Source organism: Dama dama, chromosome 22 (assembly GCF_033118175.1).
Source record: "Dama dama isolate Ldn47 chromosome 22, ASM3311817v1, whole genome shotgun sequence".
NCBI classification, from domain to species: Eukaryota; Metazoa; Chordata; class Mammalia; order Artiodactyla; family Cervidae; genus Dama; species Dama dama.
The window spans coordinates 4593367-4620662 of NC_083702.1; the positions used below are offsets into that span (position 1 = coordinate 4593367).

The 27296-nt window shown below is 38.3% G+C and overlaps 1 protein-coding gene across 2 annotated transcripts in view; it reads left to right on the forward strand.

The window, feature by feature from the left end:
- SMC1B (structural maintenance of chromosomes 1B) overlaps positions 1 to 27296 on the forward strand; it is a 73499-nt gene that overhangs the window by 37654 nt on the left and 8549 nt on the right. For both annotated transcript variants that reach the window (XM_061124018.1, XM_061124019.1), the window contains exons 13-21: positions 3952 to 4089; positions 4390 to 4506; positions 6391 to 6497; positions 13922 to 14063; positions 14855 to 15000; positions 17015 to 17168; positions 20688 to 20786; positions 26023 to 26179; positions 26688 to 26842. In XM_061124018.1, the coding sequence (XP_060980001.1) occupies positions 3952 to 4089; positions 4390 to 4506; positions 6391 to 6497; positions 13922 to 14063; positions 14855 to 15000; positions 17015 to 17168; positions 20688 to 20786; positions 26023 to 26179; positions 26688 to 26842 (1215 nt within the window). The remainder of the gene's footprint in view (positions 1 to 3951; positions 4090 to 4389; positions 4507 to 6390; positions 6498 to 13921; positions 14064 to 14854; positions 15001 to 17014; positions 17169 to 20687; positions 20787 to 26022; positions 26180 to 26687; positions 26843 to 27296) is intronic.

The following is a 27296-nucleotide window of genomic DNA, read 5'->3' on the forward strand; positions in this document are numbered from 1 at the left end:
ATACCCCAATACAAAATAAAAAGTGTGGAAAAAAAAAAGCTGAAAGTTAGATACCATTGTTGAGGAACCACATCATTGTAGACTGCTTTTGTGTGAGAAAAATAAAGCCATGTTTTTTCAAGCCACTGTTAGTTGAATGATCTCCCATTGAAAAGAGACTCCAGGAATGTAAAATAATGAGGTAGCTATGGAAAACTGTGGCAACTCACAAGAAATTAAAAATAGAATTATCAAATGATCCAGCAATTCTCCATCTGAGTATATACCCCAAGGAATTGAAAGCAGAATCTGGATAATACTAGTTAATAGTATTAGATAATAATAGTATTATTCATAATGTAGTAGCCATGTTCATAACAGCATTATTCACAATAGCCAAAAAGTAGAAGCAACCCAAGTGTTCAGTAGATGAACAGATGAACAGAACATGGCCTATACATATAATAGAATATTATTCAGCCTTTGAAAGGGGGGAAACTAACACATGCTGCAAAAATGGGTGAGTTTTCAAGATGTTCTGCTACGTGAAATAGAATGTGAAGGTGAAAGTTGCTCAGTCATGTCCGACTCTGCGACTCTATGGACTATACAGTTCATGGAATTCTCCAGGCCAGAATACTGGAGTGAGTAGCCTTTCCCTTCTCCAGGGGATCTTCCCAACCCAGGGGTCGAACCCAGGTCTCCTGCATTGCAGGTGAATTCTTTACTTAGCTGAGCCACAAGGGAAGCCCAAGAATACTGGAGTGGGTAGCCTGTTCCTTCTCCAGAGGATCTTCCTGACCCAGCAATCAAACTAGGTTCTCCTGCATTGCAGGCAGATTCTTTACCAGCTGAGCTACCAGAGAAGCACATGAAATAAGTAAGTTACAAAAAGACAAATATTGTATGATACTACTACTTGTATGAGGTCCCTAGAGTAGTCAAATTCATAGAGGCAGAAAAGTAGAGGACGGCTGCCAGGGCCTGGGGAATAGAATGGAAGCTTGTTTCATGGGTATAGGTTCAGTTTTATAAGATAAAAAGAGTTCTGGAAGTTGGTTGCACAACAGTGTGAATGTACTTAAAGACTGTTGAACTGTACACTTTAAAATGACAAAGATGATTAATTGTATATATATTTTGCCACAATTAAAAAAGATTAGGAACAGGTGGGTTTACAGCTGAGTTCTAATATAATTCTCATGTTATGTAAGCCATTCTAGTTCATAGAAGAAGGTGGAAACATCTCAGTTTATTTAATATAGGTAGTATAACTTTAATATCAAATATTATAAAGATAGCCACAAAAATAAAACTAAAGACAGACTTCCCTTGTGAGCATAATGTGTAGTTTCTAATTTAAATATCACTATTGAGAATTTAGCAATGTCATGAAAGAAAAATATATCTGTTGAATAGAATTTGTTCTAAGAATACATGGGTGTTTCAATGTCGCCATCAGTCAATATAATCAATTATATTTACAAATTAAAGGCAAGAGAAAAGTCATGTGATCCTAATTAGAAAGATTTTATAAAGGTCAGCAGCTGGTCCTAATTAAAGTTCTAAGTAAAAGAGTAATTTGTGGAAATTTACTTTAAAAAAATAAATATCTCTTGCCCAAAACAACAGAAATAATTGATTAAATGGTGAAACATAAAAATTATTTTAGTTAAAATCAGGAAGTAAACAGATATCTGCTATCACTGTTATTATTTAACATGGTCTTGGAAATTATATTAATTATATTTAGGCACAAAATGAAATAATTTATATAAATTTTTGAGAAGGAGAAAAACTAACCTTTTGTTGATAAGATTGTAGTTTAAAAACTTACTAGATTTAATAAGGTAATAAGAGGGCTGCATAAAGAAACAAAACTCTGAAGTTTTTCTCTTTACCGTAAAAAAGCATCTAAAATGGGGAAAATATTCTACTCACAATAGAAATAAATATGAGTATAAAGACATGTAACTATTAGAAAACTAAATCTTACTGAAGGACAAGACAACGGAAAGAAAAGGCATACTGTTTTCTTGGGTTAGAAGTTCTCCAATTAATGTAATTTGAATGCAAGTTCAAGTAAAATATTAGCAAGGATTTTTTATTTGATAAAGTGATTCTCTAATCCTTACAAATGAAGAATTTCCTGAGACTAGTCAAAAAATATGTAACAAAAGAGTGCAGTAGAACTTCTCTTGGAAGTTCTAATGGACAGGTTAATTGAGAAAGAATAGGAACTTCAGAAATAGGGCCCAGTTATATTTGACAGTTTAACATACAACTGGGATGGTATTTTGGGCTTCCCTGGTGGCTCAGACAGTGGAGAGTCCGCCTGCAATGCGGGAGACCTCAGTTCCATCCCTGGGTTGGGGGCGATCCCCTGGAGGAGGACGTGGCATACTACTCCAGTATTCTTGCCTGGACAGTCCCCATGGACAGAGGAGCCTGGTGGGCTGCAGTCCATGGGGTCACAGAGTGGGACACGACAGAGGGACAAAGCACAGTGCAAAATGAAATTTTAGTTTGGCGAGAAAAGAAGAGATTATTTAGTAAATGGTATTGGGCTTCCCTTGTGGCTCAGCTGGTAAAGAATCCGCCTGCAATGTGGGAGACCTGGGTTTGATCCCTGAGTTGGGAAGATCCTCTGGAGACGGGAAAGGCTTCCCACTCCAGGATTCTGGCCTGGAGAATTTCATAGACTGTATATAGTCCATGGGGTTGCAAAGAGTCAGAAACAAGTGAGTGACTTTCACTTTCATTGGCACATCTAGGGGAAGTTAATTTTGTGCTCCATATTATGACATATAAAAATAAATTATGGATAGATTGAAAACTTAAAAGTAGTACTTTAAATGAGGATAAAAGCCATTGTATAATTTTTTTTTAACTTTTAAATGAAGACTGTTGGTTCTGTACTATCAAAGAGTTCTATAAATTGATTTGAAAAAGCCATGATAGAAACATCTAGGCAAAGGAGGGGTTTAGGCAGTTCATAGAAGAAATGGCTAGTAAACCTGAAAAAATTCTCAATATAGAATATAGTACTCAGGGTTACTTCATGTGTATCAAGAAGAGTTGGGAAAAATATATATGCTAGTAGACTTATAAAGAAACACATACTCATACATCATTTATAGGAATATGAATGGTTAAAGCTTTGGAAGAGCAGTTAGTACCAGCTAGTATAATAAGAACATGAACACCTTTGACCCACTGATCTCACTCTGGGGAATCTATTGCATGGAAATAAAAACAGCAGTGTTTAAGGGTACACACAGAAGTGTGTTACTGCAGTGCTGCTTGTGGTGGCAAAAACCTGGAAACAAAATGAATGCCCATCATTAAGAGTGAAATAATTTTGTTACAATCACACTGGAATAATATACAACCATTAAAAGAATGAATTTAAAGCTTTATCAGTTGACTTTTGTGAGTAACTGAATGAGTAAATCAGGAGGTAGAAAAGTATGTTGAATGTGATTCTAAAATTGCAAAACAAGACTGACAAAAACATATAGGTGAGTATGTATACACATGTTTTCATATACAGACTTGAAGTAAAAATATAGAGGAACATATATGAGGGAGTTTATTTGGTTGCGCAATAGGATAGGTGAAGAGAGAAGGAAATGGATGAGGCAAGCCAAGGACGCACTAAAGAAAGGCAACAAAGATCGCATGGTCTCATTTACACCATTTATGTGCCTTGGATAGAACGCGCACCCCCCATTCTTCATTTTCATGCCTTTTTCCTGTGAGGATGTGAGTTTTCTGAGGAGGCTGTATGGCATCTTGGTTACTCCAGATGACTTATGCGCTTAGTTGCCCAATCTTTTATCAGAAGAAGGAAAGGTAGAGTTGTGGATATGGTCACATGTAAAAAGCAGTGATTTATGATCTATGAAAGTACTGTGAAAAGTGAAAGTGTTGTCTGTTATAAAATGTTATTATATCTCCCTTTCTTTTTAGGATTTAATGAAGATAGTGCGCAAGGAAGCAGATTTGAAACTAATACAGGCTCTAATACAAGGAACTACTACACGACTCAAATATGCACAAAGTGAACTAGAAATCCTTAAAAAGAAGCACCTTGCTGCTTTTCACCGGGTAATATAGATTTACATAAAATTTAATGGAAATTAGGACCAAGATATAGAATTTGAGGAATTACATTTATAAAGCACCATGTAATTTTTATACCTTCCCTTGTGATTGAGGTATATTATAGTCCTTTAAGTTACTTGATTTTTATGACTTTATTTTAATGTTGTTATCCAGTTGTACCTGAATTTACCTTATCTCACAGATTCTCTTTTTTTTCTGAAAGATACCTATCATGTTTTTGGCTTTACTATATAAAGCTAAAATAGCCATGTTAAAAAGACATTTTTTCTTTTTTATAATCAGGAACAATCTCAGCTACAAAGTGAACTACTAAATATTGAATCTCAATGTGCCATGTTGAGTGAAGGAATCAAAGAACGACAACAAAGAATTAAAGAATTTCAGCGAAAGATAGATAAGGTTATGGGTGATATATTTATTACTAAATGGCATGTGGCTTGGTTCTAGACCAGATACCAAATTTAAGCCTTCTTCAGTATGTGTTAAAGCAAAGTTTGATAAATGCTAAGTTTTACTGGTTTGCCAAATTAATTTCCTTGTATTAATTTCCTTGTATTCCTTGTATTTTTTGAGACCCACTATTGCTCATCTCAAGAGACAATGACTACTAGTACATGGTTATTCTCTTCAGCTGTCCAACCTCTCCTTGTCCATTGTAAAATTTGTAGTCATTTTCTTTCTTCCACTGCCTAAGAAGGAAAGAACTTGGTCCCTTGTCTCATCTTTTAAGGTTGTGTATTCACTCAGTAATTTTGTCTTGAACATTTATTTATATGCCAGGCACAGCTGCTTGGCTCTGGGGTCCCAAAGATATGATCATCTAACCTCTGCTTATAAAGTAACAGGAACTTTCTGGCTTAATTCATTCCACTGTTGCTTATCTTTAACCTTTAAAAAATTGTTTGCTACAGCATCACTCAGTAACTTTCACCCATTGCCTCTAGTTCTGCCTTTTACCACATAATTTGAAACTACCCTGTGTTGCCCCTTATCTCTTTTCCAGGTTAAATATTGCTAATTACTTATTTATTTATATTTACTCTGGATTTAAGACCAGTTCTGGTAACCAGCCTTTGGGTACTCTGTTGTCAATGCCTAGAACAAAAAATAATATGAAAATACTGTCTGACCAGTATAGAGTACTCTGGAACTCTGCACACAGAAACATAATTTTCCATGACTTGGATTATCTCCTTATACAAATTTATAGATTACTGTTGCATTAGTCATATCACTTTCATATTTAATTTATGTTCAACTGAAGTCTGAAACTTTTACATGTCCTGTGTCTAAAACAGGTCTCTCTTATCCTATAATCGTGCATAAATGCTGGGCTTTAAAAATCTTTGCATAGACTGTAGCCTGCCAGGCTCCTCTGTCCATGGAATTAATTCTCCAAACCAGAATACTGAAGTGGGTAGCCATTGCCTTCCCCAGGGGATCTTCCCAACCTAGGGACTGAACCCAGGTCTTCTGCATTGCAGCAGATTCTTTGCCTTCTGAGTCACTAGGGAAACTTAAAATATTAATGTTAAATGTTACTTTGTTGAATTTGGCTTATTCTAGTTTTTCCAAATTTTCCGAGTGTTAATTCTATGCTTTAGTCCTCTTGGTTTTATATTATTTAAGAATCTATAGTATTACTCATAAAAAATATTTTCTCTATTTATGTACAATACTATGTTTTGGTATGGCTAAAGTAAACATTCCAATTTTGTATTAAACACTTCATAAAGCCAAAGCACTTAAAAGGCCACCGTGAACTTTCTATTTTTTTTTAAGCTCTTTAATATTTTATCTTTTTTATTTTTTTTCCATTTATTTTTATTATTTGGAGGCTAATTACTTTACAGTATTTTAGTGGTTTTTGCCATACATTGACATGAATCAGCCATGGATTTACATGTATTCCTCATCCCGATCCCCCCTCCCGCCTCCCTCTCCACCCCATCCCTCTGGGTCTTCCCAGTGCACCAGCCCTGAGCACTTGTCTCATGCATCCAACCTGGGCTGGTGATCTGTTTCACCCTTGATAGTATACTTGTTTCAATGCTATTCTCTCAGAACACACCATGAACTTTCTTATTTAGTTTTTAGAATAAGAACTTTGAAAATAGGTAAGTGTAGTTTATGGAATTAAAGAGAAAGCACCAACTTTACAGAGTAGTGTATAGTCTGTCCTAATCCAGAAAATCTTGGTGGGAAAAACATAGATTTAAGGATTGTCTATATATTTTTGTAAAATTGATTGTTAAACCATTTGGTTTTAAAATAATTTAAAAGGTTGAAGATGATATTTTTCAACACTTCTGTGAAGAAATCGGCGTAGAAAATATTCGTGAATTTGAGAACAAGCATATTAAACAGCAACAGGAAGCTGATCAAAAAAGGTATTTTTATTAAAAGATGTTGGTAAGCAATTATTTATATATAAATGTAACTTATTTCATAATTTAAAGGAATTATGCCCTAGGTAGTATTTATTTCAGTTCATCAAGAAATAGCTAATAAACATTGCAGTTTTTATAAAGAAGTCTAATTCTTTTATTCCACAATTTTTAAAGAGAAAAAGCACAAATATGCACAATAAGAGAATGGGGAAAAAATTACACACACAGTGGTTATTAAAATGTACTTCAGTTCAGTTCAGTTCAGTCGCTCAGTCATGTCTGACTCTTTGCGACCCCGTGAATCGCAGCACGCCGGGCCTCCCTGTCCATCACCAACTCCTGGAGTTTATTCAAACTCATGTCCATCAAGTGGGTGATGCCATCCAGCCATCTCATCCTCTGTCGTCCGCTTCTCCTGAGGCTGCTTGTTTATAGAAAGGTCATACAATTTTATCTACATATATGGATATTTACAGAGAACTAAGTACATTTTTTCCATGCGAAGAGTTGACTGATTGGAAAAAATGTACTTAGTTCTCTGTAAATATCCATATATGTAGGTAAAATTGTATGACCTTTCTATAAACAAGCAGCCTCAGGCCACTTGCCAGAAAGGAGGAGGATATTCCCTTCTATTTCTAGCTTGCTGAAATTTCTTTTATTATGTGAGTGTTGAATTTTGTCAAACACTTTTTCTGCTATCTATTGGGATAATAATACTGTTGGAGTTTGGGGGGAGGTGGCTTACTAATATACTAAATTACAGTGATTGATTTTTAGAATGTTAAACCAACTTAGCATACCTAACGTGAACCCCACTGGGTCATGTTGTATTATTCTTTTCAAATACTTTTGGATTGACTCATTAAACTTTTGGTACAGATTTTTGTATCTGTATTCATGAGAGTATTGGTCTATATTTTTCTTGCAAATATTCCTTTTTACATTTTTGTATCAGGAAATGTCAGACTCATAAAATGAGTCAGGAATTATTCTCTCCTCTGTTTTTTCATGGAGAGTTTTTGTAGAATTTTATTATTTTTTTCCTAAAAGTTTGGTAAATTTTGCAAGTGAAGCCATTTGGTGCTACCCACTTTTCTTTATGGGAATATTTTAAAATTACAAATTCAGTTTCCTTATTAGATATAAGGCCATTCAGGATATCTTTTTTTCTTGAGTGAGCTTTGGTAGCTTGTGTGTTGAAAATAACATTTGTGTATTTCATCTGAGTTATCAAATTTATTAATATAAAGTTATTAACATTTCCCCTTTCATCCTTTTCAGTTTTGTAGGATCTGTACTGATGGCCCTTTCATTCCTGATATTGCTAACTTGTCTTCTTTTCTTCTTCATGTCTAGCTAGAGTTGTATCAATTTTATGGTCCTTTCTAAGACCAGCTCTTGGCTTCATTGATTTTTCTCTATGGTTTATCTGTTTCTATGTAGTTGACTTCTTTATTTCCTTGATGCTACTTATTTTGGGTTTAATTTACTTATCTTTTTCTTACTTTCTAAGATAGAAGCTTGCTTTATGTATTTTACACTTTTCTTCACTTATAATACAAGCATTTAAGCTGTTTATTTTCCTTTAAGCACCGCTTAAGCTCTATCCCACTGCTTCTGGTATGTTTTTTTTCATTTTCATTCCATTTAAAGTATCTGTTAATATTCTTTGTGGTTTTGTTCTGTGATCTATGGGGTGTTTAGAAGTATTGTTTAATTTAACAGAAATTGTTGTGATGGGGGAGGATTTAGATATGTTTCTGTTACTGATTTTTATTGTGATAAGGAATATATTTTGCATTATTTAAATCCTTTTAAGTTGATTGATGCTATTTGATAGCATGGCATGTATTATATCTTAATATTCTGTGTGCTCTTGAAACGAATGTGCTTTGTTCTGTTGGGTAGAGTATTTTCTGAGTAGCTTTTAAGTCAAGTTGATTGGTGTCTTTTGTGTACTTACTAACTCTTTGTCTAATTGGTCTAGTGTTCCCTAAGAGAGGAGTTTTGAAATTTCCAAGTACTTTTGGATCTGTCATTCTCTTCTTCCAGTTTTCTCAGTTTATATTTCATGATTTTTAAAGTTTTGTGATTAGGTGCATTCATATTTGGGATCATTATGTTTTTTTGAGGAATTAATCCCTGCTTCAGAAAGAAGTCACTCAGTCATTTCCAACTCTGTGTGACCCTGTGGACTATAGCCTACAAGGCTCCTTCATCCATGGGATTCTCCAGGCAAGAATACTGGAGTGGGCTGCCATTTCCTTCCCAGGGGATCTTCCCGACCCAGGGATTGAACCTGGGTCTCCCGCATAGCCGGCAGAGGCTTTACCCTCTGAGCCACCAGGAAAGCGGAAAGAATGAAGAGGCTGGGCCAAAGTGAAATCAGCACTCAGCATGGATGTGTCTGGTGGTAACAGTAAAGTCCAGTGCTCTAAAGAACAGTATTGCATAGGAACGTGGAGTGTTAGGTCAGTGAATCAAGGTAAATTGGATGTGGTCAAGCAGGAGATGACAAGAGTGAACACTGACATTTTAGGAATCAGTGAACTAAAATGAACAATAAAAGGTGAATTTAATTCAGATGACCATCTACTACTATGGGCAAGAATCCCTTAGAAGAAATGGAGTAGCCCTCATAGTCAACAAAAGAGCCCAAAATGCAGTACTTGGGGCAATCTCAAAAGCAACAGAATGATCTCGGTCATTTCCAAAGCAAACCATTCAACATCACAGTAATCCAAGTCTATGTCCCGAACAGTAATGCCAAAGAAGCTGAAGTTGATTGGTTCTGTGAAGACCTACAAGACTTTCTAGAACTAACAACAGAAAAAGATGTCCTTTTCATCATAGGGGATTGGAATGCAAAAAGAAGGAAGTCAAGAGATACCTGGAGTAACAGGTAAGTTTGGCCTTGGAGTACAAAATGAAGCAGGACAAAGGCTAATGGAGTTTTGTCAAGAGAACACACTGGTCACAGCAAACACCCTCTTGCAACAACACGAGATGGCTACACATGGACATCACCAGATAGTCAATGCTGAAATCAGATTGATTATATTTTTTGCAACTGAAGGTGGAGAAGCTCTATACAGTTAGCAAAAACAACCTGGAGTTGACTGCGGCTCAGATCATGAGCTCCTTATTGCAAAATTCAGGCTCAAATTGAGAAAGTAGGGAAAACCACTAGGCCATTCAGGTATGACCTAAATCAGATCCCTCATGATTGTATAGTGCAGGTGACAAATGGATTCAAGAGATTAGATCTGATAGAGTGCCTGAAGAACTATGGATGGAAATTCATAACACTGTAAAATAGGAGGCAGTGACCAATACCATCCAAAAGAAAAAGAAATGCAAGAAGTCAAGGTGGTTGTCTCAGAAGGCTTTACAAATAGCTGAGAAAAGAAGAGGTGAAAGCCTAGGTAAAGATATACACAACTGAGTGCAGAATTCCAGAGAATAGTAAGGAGAGACAAGAAAGCCATCTCAAGTGAATAATGCAACGAAATAGAGGAAAACAACAGAATGGGAAAAATGAGAGATTTCTTGAAGAAAACTGGAAATATCAATGGAACATTTAATGCAGGGATGGGCACAATAAAGGACAGAGATGGTATGGACCTAACAGAAGCAGAAGAGATTAAGAAGAGATGGCAAGAATACACAGAAGAACTATACAAAAAAGGTCTAATGATCCAGATAACCACGATGGTATGGTCACTCACCTAGAGCCAGACATCCTGGAGTGTGAACTCAAGGGGCCTTAGGAAGCATTACTACCAAAAAAGCTAGGGAGGTGATAGAATTCCAGCTGAGCTACTTCAAATTCTTAAAGATGGTACTGTAAAGTGCTGCACTCAGTATGTCAAAAATTTGGAAAACTCAGCAGTGGCCACAGAACTGGAAAAGGGTCAGTTTTCATTCCAATCCCAAGGGAAGGCAGTGCCAAAGAATGTACAAACTACCATACAGTTACACTCATTTCACATGCTAGCAAGGTCATGCTCAAAATCCTTCAAACTAGGCTTCAACAGTGCATGAACCGAGAACTTCCAGATGTACAGGCTGGATTTAGAAAAGACAAAGGACCCAGAGATCAAATTGCCTACATTAGTTGGATCATAGAGAAAGCAAGGTAATTCCAGAAAAACATGTACTTCTGCTTCATTGACTATACTAAAGCCTTTGATTGTGTGGTTTGCAACAAACTGTGGAAATTTCTTAAAGAGATGGGACTACCAGATGACCACCTTACCTGTCTCCTAAGAAACCTGTATGCAGGACAAGAAACAACAATAAGAACTGCACATGGAACAATGGAGTGGTTCCAAATTGGGAAAGGAGTATGTCAAAGCTGTATATTGTCACTCTGCTTATTTAACTTATACGCAGAGTACATCATGCAAAATGCCGGGCTGGATGAATAACAAGTTGGAATCAAGAGTGCCAGAAGTAATATCAATGACAATATCAATATGCAGATCATACCACTCTAATGGAAGAAAATGAAGAGGAACTAAAGAGCCTCTTGATGAAAGTGAAAACAGGAGAGTGAAAAAGCTGGCCTAAAATTCAGCATTCAAAAACTAAGATAATGGCATCTGGTCTCATCACTTCATGGAAAATAGAAAGGGAAAAAGTTGAAACAGTGACAGGTTTTATTTTTGTGGGCTCCAAAAATCACCATGATTGGTGACTGCAGCCATCAGATTAAAAGATGCATGGTCCTTGGAAGGAAAGCCAGGACAAACCTAGACAGCATATTAAAAAGCAGAGATATTACTTTGCTGACAAAGGTCCATAGATTGAAAGCTATGGTTTTTCCAGTAGTCACGTATGGATGTGTGAGTTGGACCATAAAGAAGGTGAGCACCAAAGAATTGATGCTTTTGAATTGTGATGTTGGAGAAGACTCCTGAGTGTCTTGCACTGCAGGGAGATCAAACCTGAACATTCATCGGAAGGACGGATCCTGAAGCTCCAATACTTTGGCCACCTGATGTGAAGAGCTGACTCATTGGAAAAAAACTCTGATGTTGGGAAAGATTGAGGGCAGGGAGAGAAGGGGGCAACAGAGGATGAGATGGTTGGATGGCATCACTGACTCAATGGACAAGAGTTTGAGCAAACTCTGGGAGATACTAAAGTACAGGGAAGCCTGGATGTGCACACCCCATAATGTGGCAGGGAGTTGGACATGACTTAGCAACTGAACAACACATTAAATATTACTCTTTTTTTGTCATTACTGCTGTTGTTGCCTTTGTATTAGTAGTATTTAGCACAGTGTCTGATACAATTAGTGCTTTAAAATGTTTCTTATATGAATGATTCTATAAGGTTATGTGAGAGAGGATAGATGGAGAAAGGATGAGCTACAGTTGATATTGGAATTCTTTTTTTTTAAGATATGACTTTTATTGATTTATAGTTGATACACAATATTATATAGTTACAGGTGTACAGTGTACTGATTCATAGTTTTCAAAGAATATACTCCATTTATTATTATAAAATACTGATTATATTCCCTGTGTTATTCAGTATATCATTGTAGCTTATTGTATACCCACTAATTTGCACCTCTCTATCCCCTCCCCCTATGTTGCTCCTTTCTCCATCCCTCTCCTCATTGATAACCACAGTTTATTTTCTGTGTCTGCTTTTTTTTTTAATAGTCACTAGTTGTATTTTTTTGGATTCCACATATTAGTTATAGTATATAGTATTCGTCTTTGACTGACTTCACTTAGCATAATACTCTTCAAGTCCATCCACGTGGCAAATGGCAAAATTTTGTTCTATTTTATATCTGAATAGTATTCCACTGTGTGTATATAATACATGTGTGTGTGTATATATATACACCACATCTTTATCCATTCATTTGTTGATGAGCACTTATTTGCGTCCATATCTTGGCAATTGTAAATAATGCTGCTATGAACAGTGGGGTGCATGTATCTTTTTGATTTAGAGGGTGTTTTTTTTATATGTACCCAGAAGTGTAAGTACTGGGTCATAATGGAAGTTCTATTTTTAGTCTTCTTTTTTTATTTTTAGAAATCTCCATATTGTTTATAGTGGCTGTACCAATTTACATCCCTACCAACAGTGTACCAGGGTTCCCTTTTCTCTACATCCTTGCCAGCATTTGTTATTTGTGTTCTTTTTAACAATAGCCATTCTGACAGGTGTGAGGTGAATTTGATTTGTATTTCCCTGTTGATTAACAGTGTTGAGTATCTTTTTGTTTATCTGTTGGCCACCTGCATTTCCTCTTTGGAAATATATTTATTCAGATCTTCTGCCCATTTTTTCATTGGTTACTTGTTTGGTTTTGAGTTGTTTGAGCTGATTGTATATTTTGGATATTAACACCTTAGCAGTTACATCATTTGCAAATATTTTCTCACATTTAATAGGTTGCCTTTTTCTTTTGTCAATGGTCTCCTTTGCTGTACAAAAGCTTACAGGTTTAATTAGGTACCATTTGTTTATTTTTGCTTTTATTTCCTTTGCTTTAGGAGACAGATTCAAAAAAATATGTCAAAGAGTTTGACATACAAAGAATTTGGCTACAATTTATGTCAAAGAATGTTCTGCCTATGTTTTCCTCTAGGAGTTTTCTGGTTTCTGATCTTACATTTAGGCCTTTAATCCATTTTTAGTTTATTTTTGTATATGGTGTTAGAGGATGTTCTAATTTCTTTATTTTACATATAAAAGAAGTCCAATTTTCCCAGCACCACTTACTGAAGAAACTGTCTTTTTGATACTGGACTTCTTTATGGGGAGTGTATGAAGTTCACATAGTGGGAAAGTACGTCAGGAAAGAACATGTTCTTGAGCTCCCAAGTTTGGAGTCTGTGAACAAACTACTATTTGAAAAGACAAATTGACTAAATAGAATAAACATATGAATTGTAACTTAAAGAAAAAGATAAGGAAACTATAGATTGTAAAAGATTTAAGAAACACACTCATATGCAGTATATGAATCCTGATTCAAACAAACCAGTTTTTTTAAATTAATGAGAATCAGGAAATTTGGCAAAGATAGCACTTTGATATTAAGGATGTTATCATTTCTACCTATAGAAGTTTATGGTTATGTATTAAAAGTCACCTCACTTTCAGAGAAACATTAAGATATTTATTGATGAAATTACATGATGTCTGAAATTTGCTTTAAATAATCCAGTGATGGGAAGGAGTAATAAGTGGGATTATAGGTAAAACAAGATTGACCATGAATTACTTATTAGAGTTGGGTAATAGCTGTATGGGAATCCATTGTAGTGTTCTTTTTTTTATGTTTATATTTGTTTGAAGTTTTCCATAATAAAAACCAAAAAAATTTTTAAAAATTAAAGGACTCTGTTTACCACTTGTAATGCTTGACTTTATTATACTAGATTAGAATTTGAGAAACAAAAAACTCGGCTTAATATTCAACTTGAATATAGTCGCAATCAGCTGAAGAAGAAACTGAATAAGATAAACACATTAAAAGAAACTATCCAGAAAGGTAGAGAAGACATTGATAACCTAAAGAAGGTAATTAATGATATGTGACCAAAGTGTCATTGAAATGATGACTTTCTTTGATGAATAAGCATTTGTTGAGTTCCTGAAAAACTCTAATAGTGATAAAAGGTGGGGGAGGGGTACAGATTTGAGAAATACTTAATGTGAAGTCCACACAGCTTCATGAATTACTAGATGTTGAGAGGATGGTCCTGAATTCTCACTTGGGTGGAAAGGAGGAGAGATTAAGGAGAGAAAATTCTGGACCTGTGGAGCATGACTTCCCTGTGTGACATCTAAACAGCAATTTCTGACAGGTAGTTAGCGAGTACATGGATAACAGGAGACGTCTAGGCTGGTTTATGGGAATGGATTGAATCCATTGTGTAAATTCAGAGAGTAGGCGCAAAGAGCAGTGGAACAAGGATGGAGTTCCGGAAGGAGTGGTTGCCTCGGTTATGAGGAGAGCCACGATCCCCAGGGTGTGAGGAGAAAGGAAGTGAGCAAAGTTAAAGTGACAAGGCTAAAGTTAAAGCCCAGAAGGTAAAGTCTGGTAGGAAGAACGTTTTCACTGGACAGTGGAAACAGAAGTCAGATGGCAGCAAGCTGGGAAATGAATCCAAAGTGAAAGAGAAAGGTAGGTAGTGATTACCTGGGAGTGTAAACAGGAGTGGGTCACATTCTACAGTGGAGGCTCTGGCAGCATGCAGGACAGGGTTTATCTTGGAATGACTGGTATGGTTGTATTAATAATAAGATGACCTGTTGGCCTTACTAATGTAAAAGATGGCAAACCTGTAATGTAAATCATCTCCATACAGGTTGAAGAAAATTGTCTGAAAATTGTGGATGAACTCATGGAAAAACAGCAGCACCTTAAGGATGAATTTGTCACTCAGAATACCAACGTTGAGAAAGCCCAAGCTCAAATTGAAGAGGAACGAAAGAAGTTTTTGGCCATTGATAGGTGATTAAGAAATTTATCAGTGTTTAAAAAATGTTTACCATCGATTTGAAATTTATTATAGAAGTTTTATTATTTGAATGTGTACCTTTTGTGGCTTTTAGTCTCCTATTGTATCTATCAAGCATTGCAACTTAGGGGAAAAACCAGGAGAGGTGGTTAGTTGTTTAGAGTGAATAGTACTTTTAAATGAGTAAAAACAGATCTATACAAAGAGTTCAGTTCAGTTCAGTCACTCAGTCGAGTCTGACTCTTTGCGACCCCATGAACTGCAGCACGCCAGGCCTCCCTGTCCATCACCAACTCCCGGAGTTTACTTAGACTCATGTCCATTGAGCCGGTGATGCCATCCAACCATCTCATCTTCTGTCGTCCCCTTCTCCTCCGGCCTTCAATCTTTCCCAGCATCAGGGTGTTTTCAAATGAGTCAATTCTTTGCGTTATGTGGCCAAAGTGTTGGAGATTCAGCTTCCTTACCGTAAATCTGCATGACACCGGTCCCTTCCTCTTGGGAAGGCCCTGCGGGTCTGTGTGACAAAGCATAGCAAGGGAGGTGTAGACTCTGGAGCCACACTGCGTGGTTCCAGGCCCCAGCTCTGTTGCTTATATGTGGTGCCTTCATTTTCTTAGCAGTCAAGTGGCGGTGGTAATAGTGCCTACATCATAGAATAGTCGTAAGGGTTAAATGAGTTCATATGGTACTTAGAACAGTACCTGGCATATGATGAGCATGTATTTGCTGTGATGGTCATCAGTAGCACTTTGAGTCCACTGGCCTGTTGAACCAGTGACATCTGCTCTCCTGTGTGATTGACACAACCATAAGTGAACAGATGCAGAGAGCTCTGTTTTTGCTCAAACTCTTGAATATTTCACAATGTTCAAAGTCTTAGTGTTTCAAGATACTGCAAGAAAATTCTTTGTCTTTCGATTTTTGAGTGGAATTAAGTTTGTTTACGCATGATTTTTTTTGGCTCATATTTAATTTAAATAGAACCACATCTCTATCATCAGGTTCTTGAAAAACATATAATTCTTAATTTATTTTCTTTTATTTTTAGTCTTCTAGGTCCTCTTTAAGGTCCCCCCTTTTGTTTCAGCTGGTAAAACTCCTAAGCCCTCGTTAAGATAGAAGGCCTTACATTAGTGGTGGTGATGGTAGTAAAAAAGTTTAGACTGTTAGGTGTGTTAATGACTTAATTGGTAAGACATTTATCTTGCTAACAGACTCTCTCTTGGTTTGAGGTTCTAAAATGTAGAACTTATATTTGTTATGCCTGATGTCCGAATCCCCGAGCGGGAAGAGAGAAGGCTTCCAAGACAATGCAACTCGCAAAAAAGGGAAGTTTATTGCTGGCTCGAGTCAGGGCTTACTGCCGCAACCAACGCAGTGGTGCAGGGTCAGAAAGCGCTGAGCCCGAGCTGTTACCCAATTTATAAGGTGTGCATAAGCAGTTGGTAGCTGGCTTGAGTGGATTGGTTACATGTTTGTAAAGTAATCTTATTGGCTCAAACCTTCGCGGGCTTTTTTCAAACTTGGGCGTTCGCGGGCTTTTCAGCTTTCCCCTGATAGGTTCCCTTTTCCTTACTGGGCGCATATTGATTGGCTGGCTCCAGGTGGCCTGATAATCATGTTACCCTGGAAAACCAGGCCTACTCCTAATCTAGGCTGCCTGTCATGGTGCAGCCTCACAATATTGAGAGAGATACAGCTTGAAAAACTGTATAGATTTAAAAATAAGGTGACTTGGAGAGCACTGTACTGTTGTTAGCCTGATTAAAATAATAATGTTTATTATTGGAAATGTTCCCTTGGATTAAATAATTGTATTCGTGGCCTTTGTCAGGAGTGTTAAAGTTTAAATTAAAAGCATTCATGGGCTAACTCTGCAACTTAACAGCACTTGAAAGAAAAAATATTTTTTTCATGTAAGTTTATATACATGCTTTTCTTCCTTGATGGAACTTTATGTAATTAGTAAAATATGATCACTTTTTCATATCTATGTATTTACAGGGAAGTGGGAAAATGGCAAAAAGAAGTTGTGATCCTTCAGAGTTCTCTGGAACAGAATCGATTAGAGAAGCATAACATGTTGCTTGACTGCAAAGTTCAAGACATTGAAATAGTTCTTTTGTTGGGGTCACTGGATGACATCATTGAAGTGGAGGTACACTAGCAAGTGATTTTAAAATATGTGCAGTTGTGTGGAACTTTATGTAAGCCTTTGTCTGCTTAGTGAAGTTGCAGCCATGCAGATTCTTAATCTTATTCTGAAGCTTTATTAGGAGCAGAAAAAACATCTCGTCTGGGAGGGGAAAAGAGCAAAATGATCCTCATTCCAGAAGACTGGGCACTTTGTATAGCTCTCTTATTTCTCTTACTAATCCATATCCTTTTAGCTCCATAGGGCCAGTTTCTTACCTGTATACAGACACCCAAGAGGAATCAGAGAACTAGACCATTGGCATTCAGGGGCATTCTGGGGAGGGGGGTAGCCACAGTCCATTGCAGGCAGGGACACATGCCTGATAGCATGAGCAGTGCTGTGCTCTGGGAACTCTGTTGGTGGTGTGTGCAAGGATCTTGTTCTGCACCTTCACCAACAACCTGGGGTCCTTTTCAGTAGAAACATGCCTCACTGAGTCTGTCCAGGTGATGAGAGTATGGGGAAGGTGATAATAGATACCAGGGAATCAGAAGAGGAGACTGAAGTCTCCTCATGGTGGACGTTTTTCTGTTAGCCTCCTTTGCTTTCTCATCACATTCATACTATACAGTACTCTAGGTCGGCAGGACACTTATATACCCTTTGTTCTGCTGCTCATGTTAGGAAAGATATGATGACATGGTTCAAGAAGAGTATCTTACTGTTAGCTAATGCAGAGGATGGTGAACATAGTTCTTTTACCTCTCAAATTATCTTTTAAATCTTTAGTGATTTCTTCCCTGTAGTCCCCCTTCCACCTCCTTCCTCCCCTTTCTGCTTTGCCACCGGTCAGAAATCCATGCATTTCCCTCCAGTTTCTACTCCAGAAGAGGTGTTCAATCCTTTGGTTTCTTCAGTATGAAGCAACTGTGAAACAGTTTTTCTCTTGCTGATTTTGACTACTTCTCATAGAATAATTCTGGTATTATATTATACTCAAAAGTCAATTTTGAGTATACAGTCTCACTGCCAGGGCCCCCAGTTCGATCTCTGGTCAGAGAACCAATATCCTGTAAGCTGCACGACTCAGCCTAAAAAAGAGTCTTTTTTCTCTGTTTTAGCAGAGATCACATCCCAGATGGAAGGAAAGGAGAAGCTACTTTACTGGCCACAAATGTCATGAGCCCCACTCAGATGGCTTTAAAGGGGGAATGGGAGGTAAGGGGATAGGACTGAAGTGGAGGCTGCCTTCCCTGTGACGTGGTCCAGGAATTTGAATATTGTGGAGAACTTAGTATGTATTGGTTTTATTTGTTCAGATCAGCTTTCCTCACATGGCTGCAACTGTAACCACTAGCTTTGACCAGAGGGGGAAGACACCTCTCTCCTGCCCTTAGTTAGAAAAATCCTGAGGAAGAACTCTGACTGGTTCATTCTGGGTCATGTGTCCACTCTTAAGGGTGCAGAAAGAGGGAGGGGAGGGTCTGTAATAGAAGTGGATGGAAGCAGAAAAGCAGTACTCAAAATAATATAGAGAGAAATAGAAAGTCTATTTAAAAGGCTGTAATTTTAGAAGAGGTTTGTCATAGAATAGTGGACAAGCAGCAGCAGCTTTAATGACTGACATCTAAGTAAATGCTTCTGGTCAAGTATTCCTGCTGATGCTTTGGTCCTACTGTTTTTTCAGTTAGTGAACTTTCAGAAGTATTCTCCAACATATGTGCCCACCATGAATGTGAAATTATGTACTTGTTTATTAGGGTGAATGACTTTCATATTCATAGTGGGTTATTTCAGAGCACGTATTAATACCTTAAGCTGGATTAATACTGAATCATTATCTAAAAAGTGATAGTTCTGCTCTACTTTGTGCTGGTCAAACCACATTGGAATGTTGCATTTACTTTCTAAAGCATGATGTTTTCTGAGAGTAAAGTGTTCACAGTAGTGAAAAGGCCCAAACTGTTGTCATGCTGAGAAGAGAAGTCTTGGGGAATATGGTTATTCCCCTCCAGTAGAAGAAGGTCTGTCACAGAAGACAGAACATACTTGTTCTTTCTAATCCTCAGGGGGACACTGGGGTTAGGGATGGAGGACACAGAGTCAGATTTCTTTTACTGGGAAACACTTCCTCCTAGAAAGAGGGAAGGCCTCTAGTGGTGAGTTCCCTGATTGAAATTTTACAAGCACATCTAGTTGTTGTTTAGTTGCTAAGTCATGTCCGACTCTTTTGCGACCTCATGGACAGCAGCCATGTAATGAGGGTGCTATACAAGGTCATCTAAATCCCAAAACTGAAAAGGCATCGGGTATAAATTGTCTCTTTCCAGAAGGCTGGACAAGGATCACCACATAGAATTAATTGTCTTATGCAGCTGTAGGAATCGTCTTACAACCACTGTAAGGTAGAACTGAGATTTCCCTTCCATGGGACGTGTGCAGACATGGGATGAGTTACCTACATCTGCCAGAGTTCTCATGGGAGATTCTTATGTTGTGGGGAAGACTGTACCAGATCACTGGTTCCCAAATCCTGCTGTGCACTGAAGCCCCTGGGGACCTTGTTTCCCAGGTGAGGCCCGCTCTCCCCGTCCCAGTGATCACACTTCCAATAGCAAGGCATTAGGTGACTCGTACAGAAGCTTAATACAAAGTGCATTTTTTTTTTCAAAGTGCAATGTTGAATCATATAAATAGTAGTTGTGAGATTTGGGGGTTCAGTGTTACCCTTTGTGTTCAAATTCCCCTTCTGTGTGAACTGTTTTGGTATAAATATATTATATAACATGTGGACTTACTTCCAAAAGTAGTTTTATTGGTTTGTTTCAGGTGAGAACATCTGTAAAAGAGTGAGAAAGGGGTTTTCTCTTAAGTTGTAGGTCTTGCTTTTGGTGTCAGCATTACACCAAAGACCAGTCTGCAGCTGAATAAGTGCTTCTTTATTTGTTCCTTCTTTCCTCCTCTTTCTTCATTCAGAGAGTGACATATATTGAAACTGAAGTACATGTTTTCAGCATTGCAGTAGGCACTGAGACTATAGCAATGAATATAACTGCCAAAATCCTTTCCTTCACATTCTACTAGGGGAGAGATAGACACAAATGGTAGACAAATAAAATATTTATGTGTTTGGTAGTGGTATAGGCTAAAGAAAATATAAAGCAGGGAGGGAAGTAAAGAGAATTTGATGCAGAGGCCCTGGATGTCCTGAGAGAAGGTAGCTGGCTAGTAGACGAGGTAAGAGATGAAGAGATGCAGCTGTGTAGAGGAAGGGCGTCCAGGCAGAGGGCCTTTTGCCAGCCCTAAATGGATGTGTACACGGTCTGTTCCGGGAGCCCAGGTTGGCTGGAGCAGGGAGACTAACACAGAGTGAAGTTAAAGGGGAAGCCGAGGCCAGATCACTGTGGCCTTGCCGGCCTACGTAAGGCTTTTATCTTCTAATCTGAGTGAGGTGGCCATCAACTGGAGGACCTGGGACAGACACAAGAGTAGAGAACACCATTTTCAGATAACAAGGAAGGGGCTTCGTGTGTTTTTCAGTTGGGAACTGAAGCAGAAAGTACCCAGGCAACGACTGATATATATGAAAAAGAAGCAGCCATTGAGGTGGACTACAGCTCTCTAAGAGAGGATTTGAAGGTAACTGGAAGATTTCTGTTGTTTATGAGTAACTCATGGTAGTATTAAATATTTAAATCCTACAGAATAATTTTTAGATGACAGAGCATAGTTTAGGGGAGAAAGTAGATTTCCTAATAGTTTTTAAAGAAATAGTATAAACAGGTTACATATAAAATGCTTAAAACATTTAAAGTGTTTATATCAGCATTTCTCACTCTGTAGTACACCAATACCATGAAAGATCTTGTCAAAGAAGAAAAGTTTCTGCCAGTATTTTGAAAGGCTGTTCCGTTCTTGAAGATTCACAATGAATAAAAAAAGTCATTGAGAAGTCCTGAAACGCACAAAAGTAGCCAACACACTCCAGCATCCTGAATCACCCTGTCGGCGTCTCAGTGCAGTACCTCAGGAAGTGACAAGTTCTTCATAGTGGCAGAGCACAGACCGGAAATCCAGTTTCACGGTCTCTTTAATTTAATAGCTCTGACTCTGTTTCTGTTACCCGTGTAACCATATGTTGCTTTGTGTTTTGATTTTGTCCTGAAGCTGCTTCTTTTATGAGGGCAAAATGACTGGCCTTTCTTGCCTTCCAGCCAGTACAACCACAGCCCTCAGAGAAGAGAGAGTGCCTTTTGTAGTGGTGCCATTGTTAAGATTGAAGAAAGGCTTTTCCACAGAGGTCCGGCAGTTGTCCTCTCATCATAGTGTCCTGAATTCGGTCACATGTTCACTCCTGACCAGTCACTGTTGGAGTGGGATGGGCTTAGCTTAGGCCGAGCAGGGTTCATGGGCCCTATGAGGGAGACATGGCCAAACATGGGCTCTGTTAGAAAGGAAGAAATGGAGAAATGGGTGTCAAGTAGCAATAACCACCACGTCTTTTTATTTCATGTTTTTAATATTAATATATTTTGTTAGCTTTATTGAGATCTTTCATTGTTAATTGTGGTGCTTTGGGAAATCAGAAAATAACCTCTTATCTATTTTATAGGTTATTCAGTGCTTTCATATTTAATAAGTCCTATCCTACAACATTAATATAAATATTTTCTTCCTGTTAATGATTTTTTCTTTTCCTGTTTATCTTAAATTTATCTTTGTATATGGTATGAGGTAAGAATCTGTTTCTTAAAAGGTACATAAATTAACCAGTTTACTCAGCATCTTCTAAAAAATTCTTTCCTCCAACGAATTAAAACACAACTTTATCAGATGTTAAATAATGCCTCTACGGGGTCAAGAAAGTTTTCCAGAAAGGTAACGGCTGCCACACTTTTTCCCTTCTCTCCTCACTCAAATTAGTTCTGTTCATGGTTTAGGTTCTAGTTTAAGGGTTACCTCCAACTGAGATATTTAAAATCCTAAAAGATGATGCTGTCAAAGTGCTGCACTCAATATATCAGCAAATTTGGAAAGCTCAGCAGTGGTCACAGGATTGGAAAAGGTCAGTTTTCATTCCAATCCCAAGGGAAGGCAGTGGCAAAGAATGTACAAACTACCATACAATTATGCTCATTTCACCTGCTAGCAAAGTAATACTCAAAATCCTTCAAGCTAGGCTTCAGAAGCACGTGAAGATACTAAGAAGAAGTGGCAAGAATACACAGAAGAACTGTACAAAAAAGATCTGCACAACCCAGATAATCACAATGGTATGATCACTCACCTAGAGCCAGACATCCTGGAATGTGAAGTCAAGTGGGCCTTAGGAAGCATCACTACAAACAAAGCTAGTGGAGGTGATTCCAGTTGAGCTGTTTCAAATCCTAAAAGATGATGCTGTGAAAGTGCTGCATTCAATATGCCAGCAAATTTGGAAAACTCAGCAGTGCCCAAAGGACTGGAAAAGGTCAGTTTTCATTCCAATCCCAAAGAAAGGCAGTGCCAAAGAATGTGCCAAAGAATGCTCCAACTACCACACAATTGCACTCATCTCACACGCTAGCAAAGTAATGCTCAAAATTCTCCAAGCCAGGCTTCAACAGTACTTGAACTGTGAACTTCCAGATGTTCAAACTGAATTTTAAAAAGGCAGAGGAACGAGAGATCAAATTGCTAACATCCGCTGGATCATTGAAAAAGCAAGAGAGTTCCAGAAAAACATCTATTTCTGCTTTATTGACTATGCCAAAGCCTTTGACTGTGTGGATCACAATAAACTGTGGAGAATTCTGAAAGAGAAGGGACTACCAGACCACCTGACCTGCCTCTTGAGAAACCTGTATTTGCGTCAGGAAGCAACAGTTAGAACTGGACATGGAACAACAGACTGGTTCTAAATAGGAAAAGGAGTATGTCAAGGCTGTATATTTTCACCCTGCTTATTTAACTTACATGCAGACTACATTATCCGAAATGCTGGGCTGGATGAAGCACAAGCTGGAATCAAGATTGCTGGGAGAAATATCAATAATCTCAGATATGCAGATGACACCACCCTTATGGCAGAAAGTGAAGAAGAACTAAAGAGCCTCTTGATGAAAGTGAAAGAGGAGAGGGAAAAAATTGGCTTAAAGCCCAACATTCAGAAAACTAAGATCATGGCATCTGGTCCCATCACTTCATGGCAAATGGATGGGGAAACAGTGGCTGACTTTATTTTTCTGAGCTCCAAAATCACTGCAGATGGTGACTGCAGCCATGAAATTAAAAGACACTTACTCCTTGGAAGGAAAGTTATGACCAACCTAGACAGCATATTAAAAAGCAGAGACCTTTGCCAACAAAGGTCCATCTAGTCAAGGCTATGGTTTTTCCAGTGGTCGTGTATGGATGTGAGAGTTGGACTATAAAGAAAGCTGAGCGCCAAAGAATTGATGCCTTTGAACTGTGGTGTTGGATAAGACTCTTGAGAGTCCCTTGGGCTGCAAGGAGATCCAACCATTCCATCCTAAAGGAAATAAGTCCTGGGTGTTCATTGGAAGGACTGATGTTGAAGCTGAAACTCCAGTACTTTGGCCACCTGATGTGAAGATCTGACTCATAGGAAAAGACCCTGATGTGCGGAAAGATTGAAGCAGGGAGGAGAAGGGGAAGACAGAGGATGAGATGGTTGGATGGCATCACCAACTCAGTGGACATGAGTGTGAATAAACTCCAGGAGTTGGCAATGGACAGGGAGGCCTGGCATGCTGCCGTCCGTGGGGTTGAAAAGAGTTGGACGTGACTGAGTGACTGAACTGATTGACTGATTGGATCATAGGAAAGGCAAGGGAATTCCAGAAAAACACCACTTCTGCTTCATTGACTATGATAAAGCCTTTGGTTGTGTGGATCACAACAAACTGTGAAACAATCTTAAAGAGATGGGGATACCAGACCACCTTACCTGTTTCCTGAGAAACCTGTATGTGGGACAAGAAGCAGCAGGTAGAACCAGCCGTGGAACAATGGACTGGTTCAAACTTGGGAAAGGAGTATGTCAAGGCTGTATATGGCCTCTCTGCTTATTTAACTTCTATGCAGAGTACATCATGTGAAATGCCAGGCTGGATGAATCACAAGCTGGAATCAAGATTGCTAGGAGAAATATCAACTTCACATATGCAGATGATACCATTCTTATGGCAGAATGTGAAGACAAACTCAAGAGCCTCTTGATGAAGGGAAAGAGGAAGAGTGAAAAAGCAGGCATAAAACTCAACTTTCATAAAACTAAGATCATGGCATCTGGACTCATCACTTCATGGCAAATAGAAGGGGGAAAAGTGGAAACAGTAACAGATTTTCTTTTCTTGGACTCCAAAATCACTGTGAATGGTGACTGCAGCCATGAAATTAAAAGACACTTGCTCCTTGAAAAAAAAGCTATAAAAAACCTAGACAGAATATTAAAAAGCAGAGACAACACTTTGCCAACAAAAGTTTGTATAGTCAAAGCTATGGTTTTTCCTGTAGTGATGTATGGATGTGCAACTTGGACCATAAAGAAGGCTGAACACTGAAGAATTGATGCTTTCAAATTGTGGTGCTGAAGAACACAGAGAGTCCTTTGGACTGCAAGGAGATCAAACCAATCTAAAGGAAATCAACCCTGAATATTCACTGGAAGAACTGATACTGAAACTCCAATACTTTGGCCACCTGATGCCAAGAGTTGACTCATTGGAAAAGACCCTGATGCTGGGAAAGATTAAGGGCAGGAGGAGAAGGGGGCTGCAGAGGAGGAGATGATTGGATGGCATCATGGACTCAATGGACATGAGTTTGAGCAAACTCTAGGAAACAGTGAAAGACAGGGAAGCCTGGCCTGCTGCAGTCCATGGGGTTGCAAAGAGTTGGACGTGACTTAGTGGCTGAACAAGAACCAGATGGGCTGGATCCCTTCTGCTGCCCCATAGTGTTCATGCTTACCTGGTGGAGGGCTTCACACTGTTGTCAACGCCAGTTTGCATGTCTGACTTCCCTGTTAGCTCTTTAAGGGCAAAGACAGAGTAGTTTTCATCATTCGATCCTCATACATAGTAGATGATCAATATTTTTTCATGAACGAGTATATGTCCATTGACAAATGAATGGATACAGAAATTGTGGTACACATATACAGTGCTATTAAAAAGAACACATTTGAGTCAGTCCTAATGAGTTGGATGAAGCTAGAGCCTTTTATACAGAGTGAAATAAGTAGAAGAAAAAGACAAATATTGTACATTAATGCTTACATATGTAATCTACAAACATGGTACTGATGAATCTATTTGCAGGACAGCAATGGAGACGCAGACATAGAGAAAAGACTTGTGGACACAGTGGGGGAAGGAGAAGGTGGGGTGACTTGAGAGAATAGCATGGAAGCATACACATTACCATATGTAAAGTAGATAGCCAGTGGGAATTTGCTTTGTGACTCTGTGCTCCGTGACAACCTAGAGGGGCGGGATGGGGAGAGAGATGGGAGGGAGGGTTCAAGAGAGAGGAGACATATGAATACCTGTGGCTGACTCATGTTGATTTATGGCAGAAACCCACACAGTATTATAAAGCAATTATTCTCCTATTAAAAATTTTTTTCAAAAGAAGCAATAATGTGAATTGTTTACTTTTTAAGCCAGATTAAGAAATAGTAAGGTGAAGTGTGTTTCAAGAGGGCAGCATCCATGACGCCTGAGCCCTCAGAGAGGGCTACCGGGGCCAGCAGGGCTGGATGCAGAGCGAGGGAAATAGGGGCCGTACCCTGAAGGACCCTGTGCCTACTTACCTCAGCAGTTTGGATCAAAGTGGCATGCTAATCACTGCTGTTCTTTACCAATAATAGGCTCTACAATCTGATAAAGAAATTGAGGCCCAACTTAGACTCCTCCTACAACAAGTAGCATCCCAAGAAGACATCCTGTTGAAGACAGCAGCCCCGAACCTAAGAGCCGTGGAGAACCTGAAGACTGTCAGAGACAAGTTTCAGGAGTCCACAGACGGTGAAATTAAACTTTAGTTGATAGCAAGATCATATTCATTGGTATTAGGGGTTTTGATTTCTGTAACATTTACCAATAATCCCCCCTGAACTGTTCCTTTGTTTTGATTATATGTATATATATTTTTTCCCCTGTTATCTTATAGTAATGTACTTTTAATGCTGAATTATTAATTTCTTCCTTTTTGAAAAGAGTTTTGCTTTAATTTAAAAACAGGTGTATTGGTTATTTTTGAACAGTGTCTTATTTCATACCAGCACAAGAGGCATACTAGATACTCTGTTGGAATTTGTTATTATTATTTAAAAATCAGCCCTACCAAGCAAAGGGGCTCATCAATTTTAATAGTCATTTTCTTGGACTTAATAATAGCTGAGATGTTTTGAAGGTAGATTTAATTCAAGATGGCCAAACTCAAAATCTCGCTTAAAAATGTTTTATGCTTTAAAGTTAAAATAAGAAAAGCCCTCAGTGATCTTCAAAATAAAGAACATTGATTCTCTCTTAGCTTTTGAGGCCAGCAGAAAGGAAGCCAGAATATGTAGGCAAGAGTTTGAACAGGTGAAAAAAAGGAGATACGATCTTTTCAACCAGTGTTTTGAGCACATCTCAATCTCAATTGATCAAATCTACAAGAAGCTCTGCAGAAACAACAGTGCCCAAGTATGTATTTCTCACCCTCAGTTATGAGTAGCAACTTTGTGTTATTTGTATTGTTCTTCTTTAATGGTGGTAAATCACCATCACTCTTTCTTGAGCAACCCACTTACTGGGTAAAGTCAGCGCATGAAAACTGGTTATCACAGTGACCTATGTTCTAGGTCTAGTCATCCTGGCAAGTCAAAATCTCTGGTCCTGCTTCTTTATCTGCACAATGAGTGGGTTAGATCATCTGGTTTCCAAGTTCTCTTTCAGTTCTGGAATTCTGTGATCTGTACTAATTTGACTTTGTAGAGCTGTGAGTGGTCTCTGCAGTAGAGTTAGGGTAATGTAGGGGAAAGAGGTTGATGTGGGGTCTGTGGAGAGGGAAGGAACTAGAGGCAGGGTTCAAGTCTAGACACGCCCCTTGTCGTGCTGGTCTCTCCCTTCCGTGATCAGGACCCACAGCAAATACTGT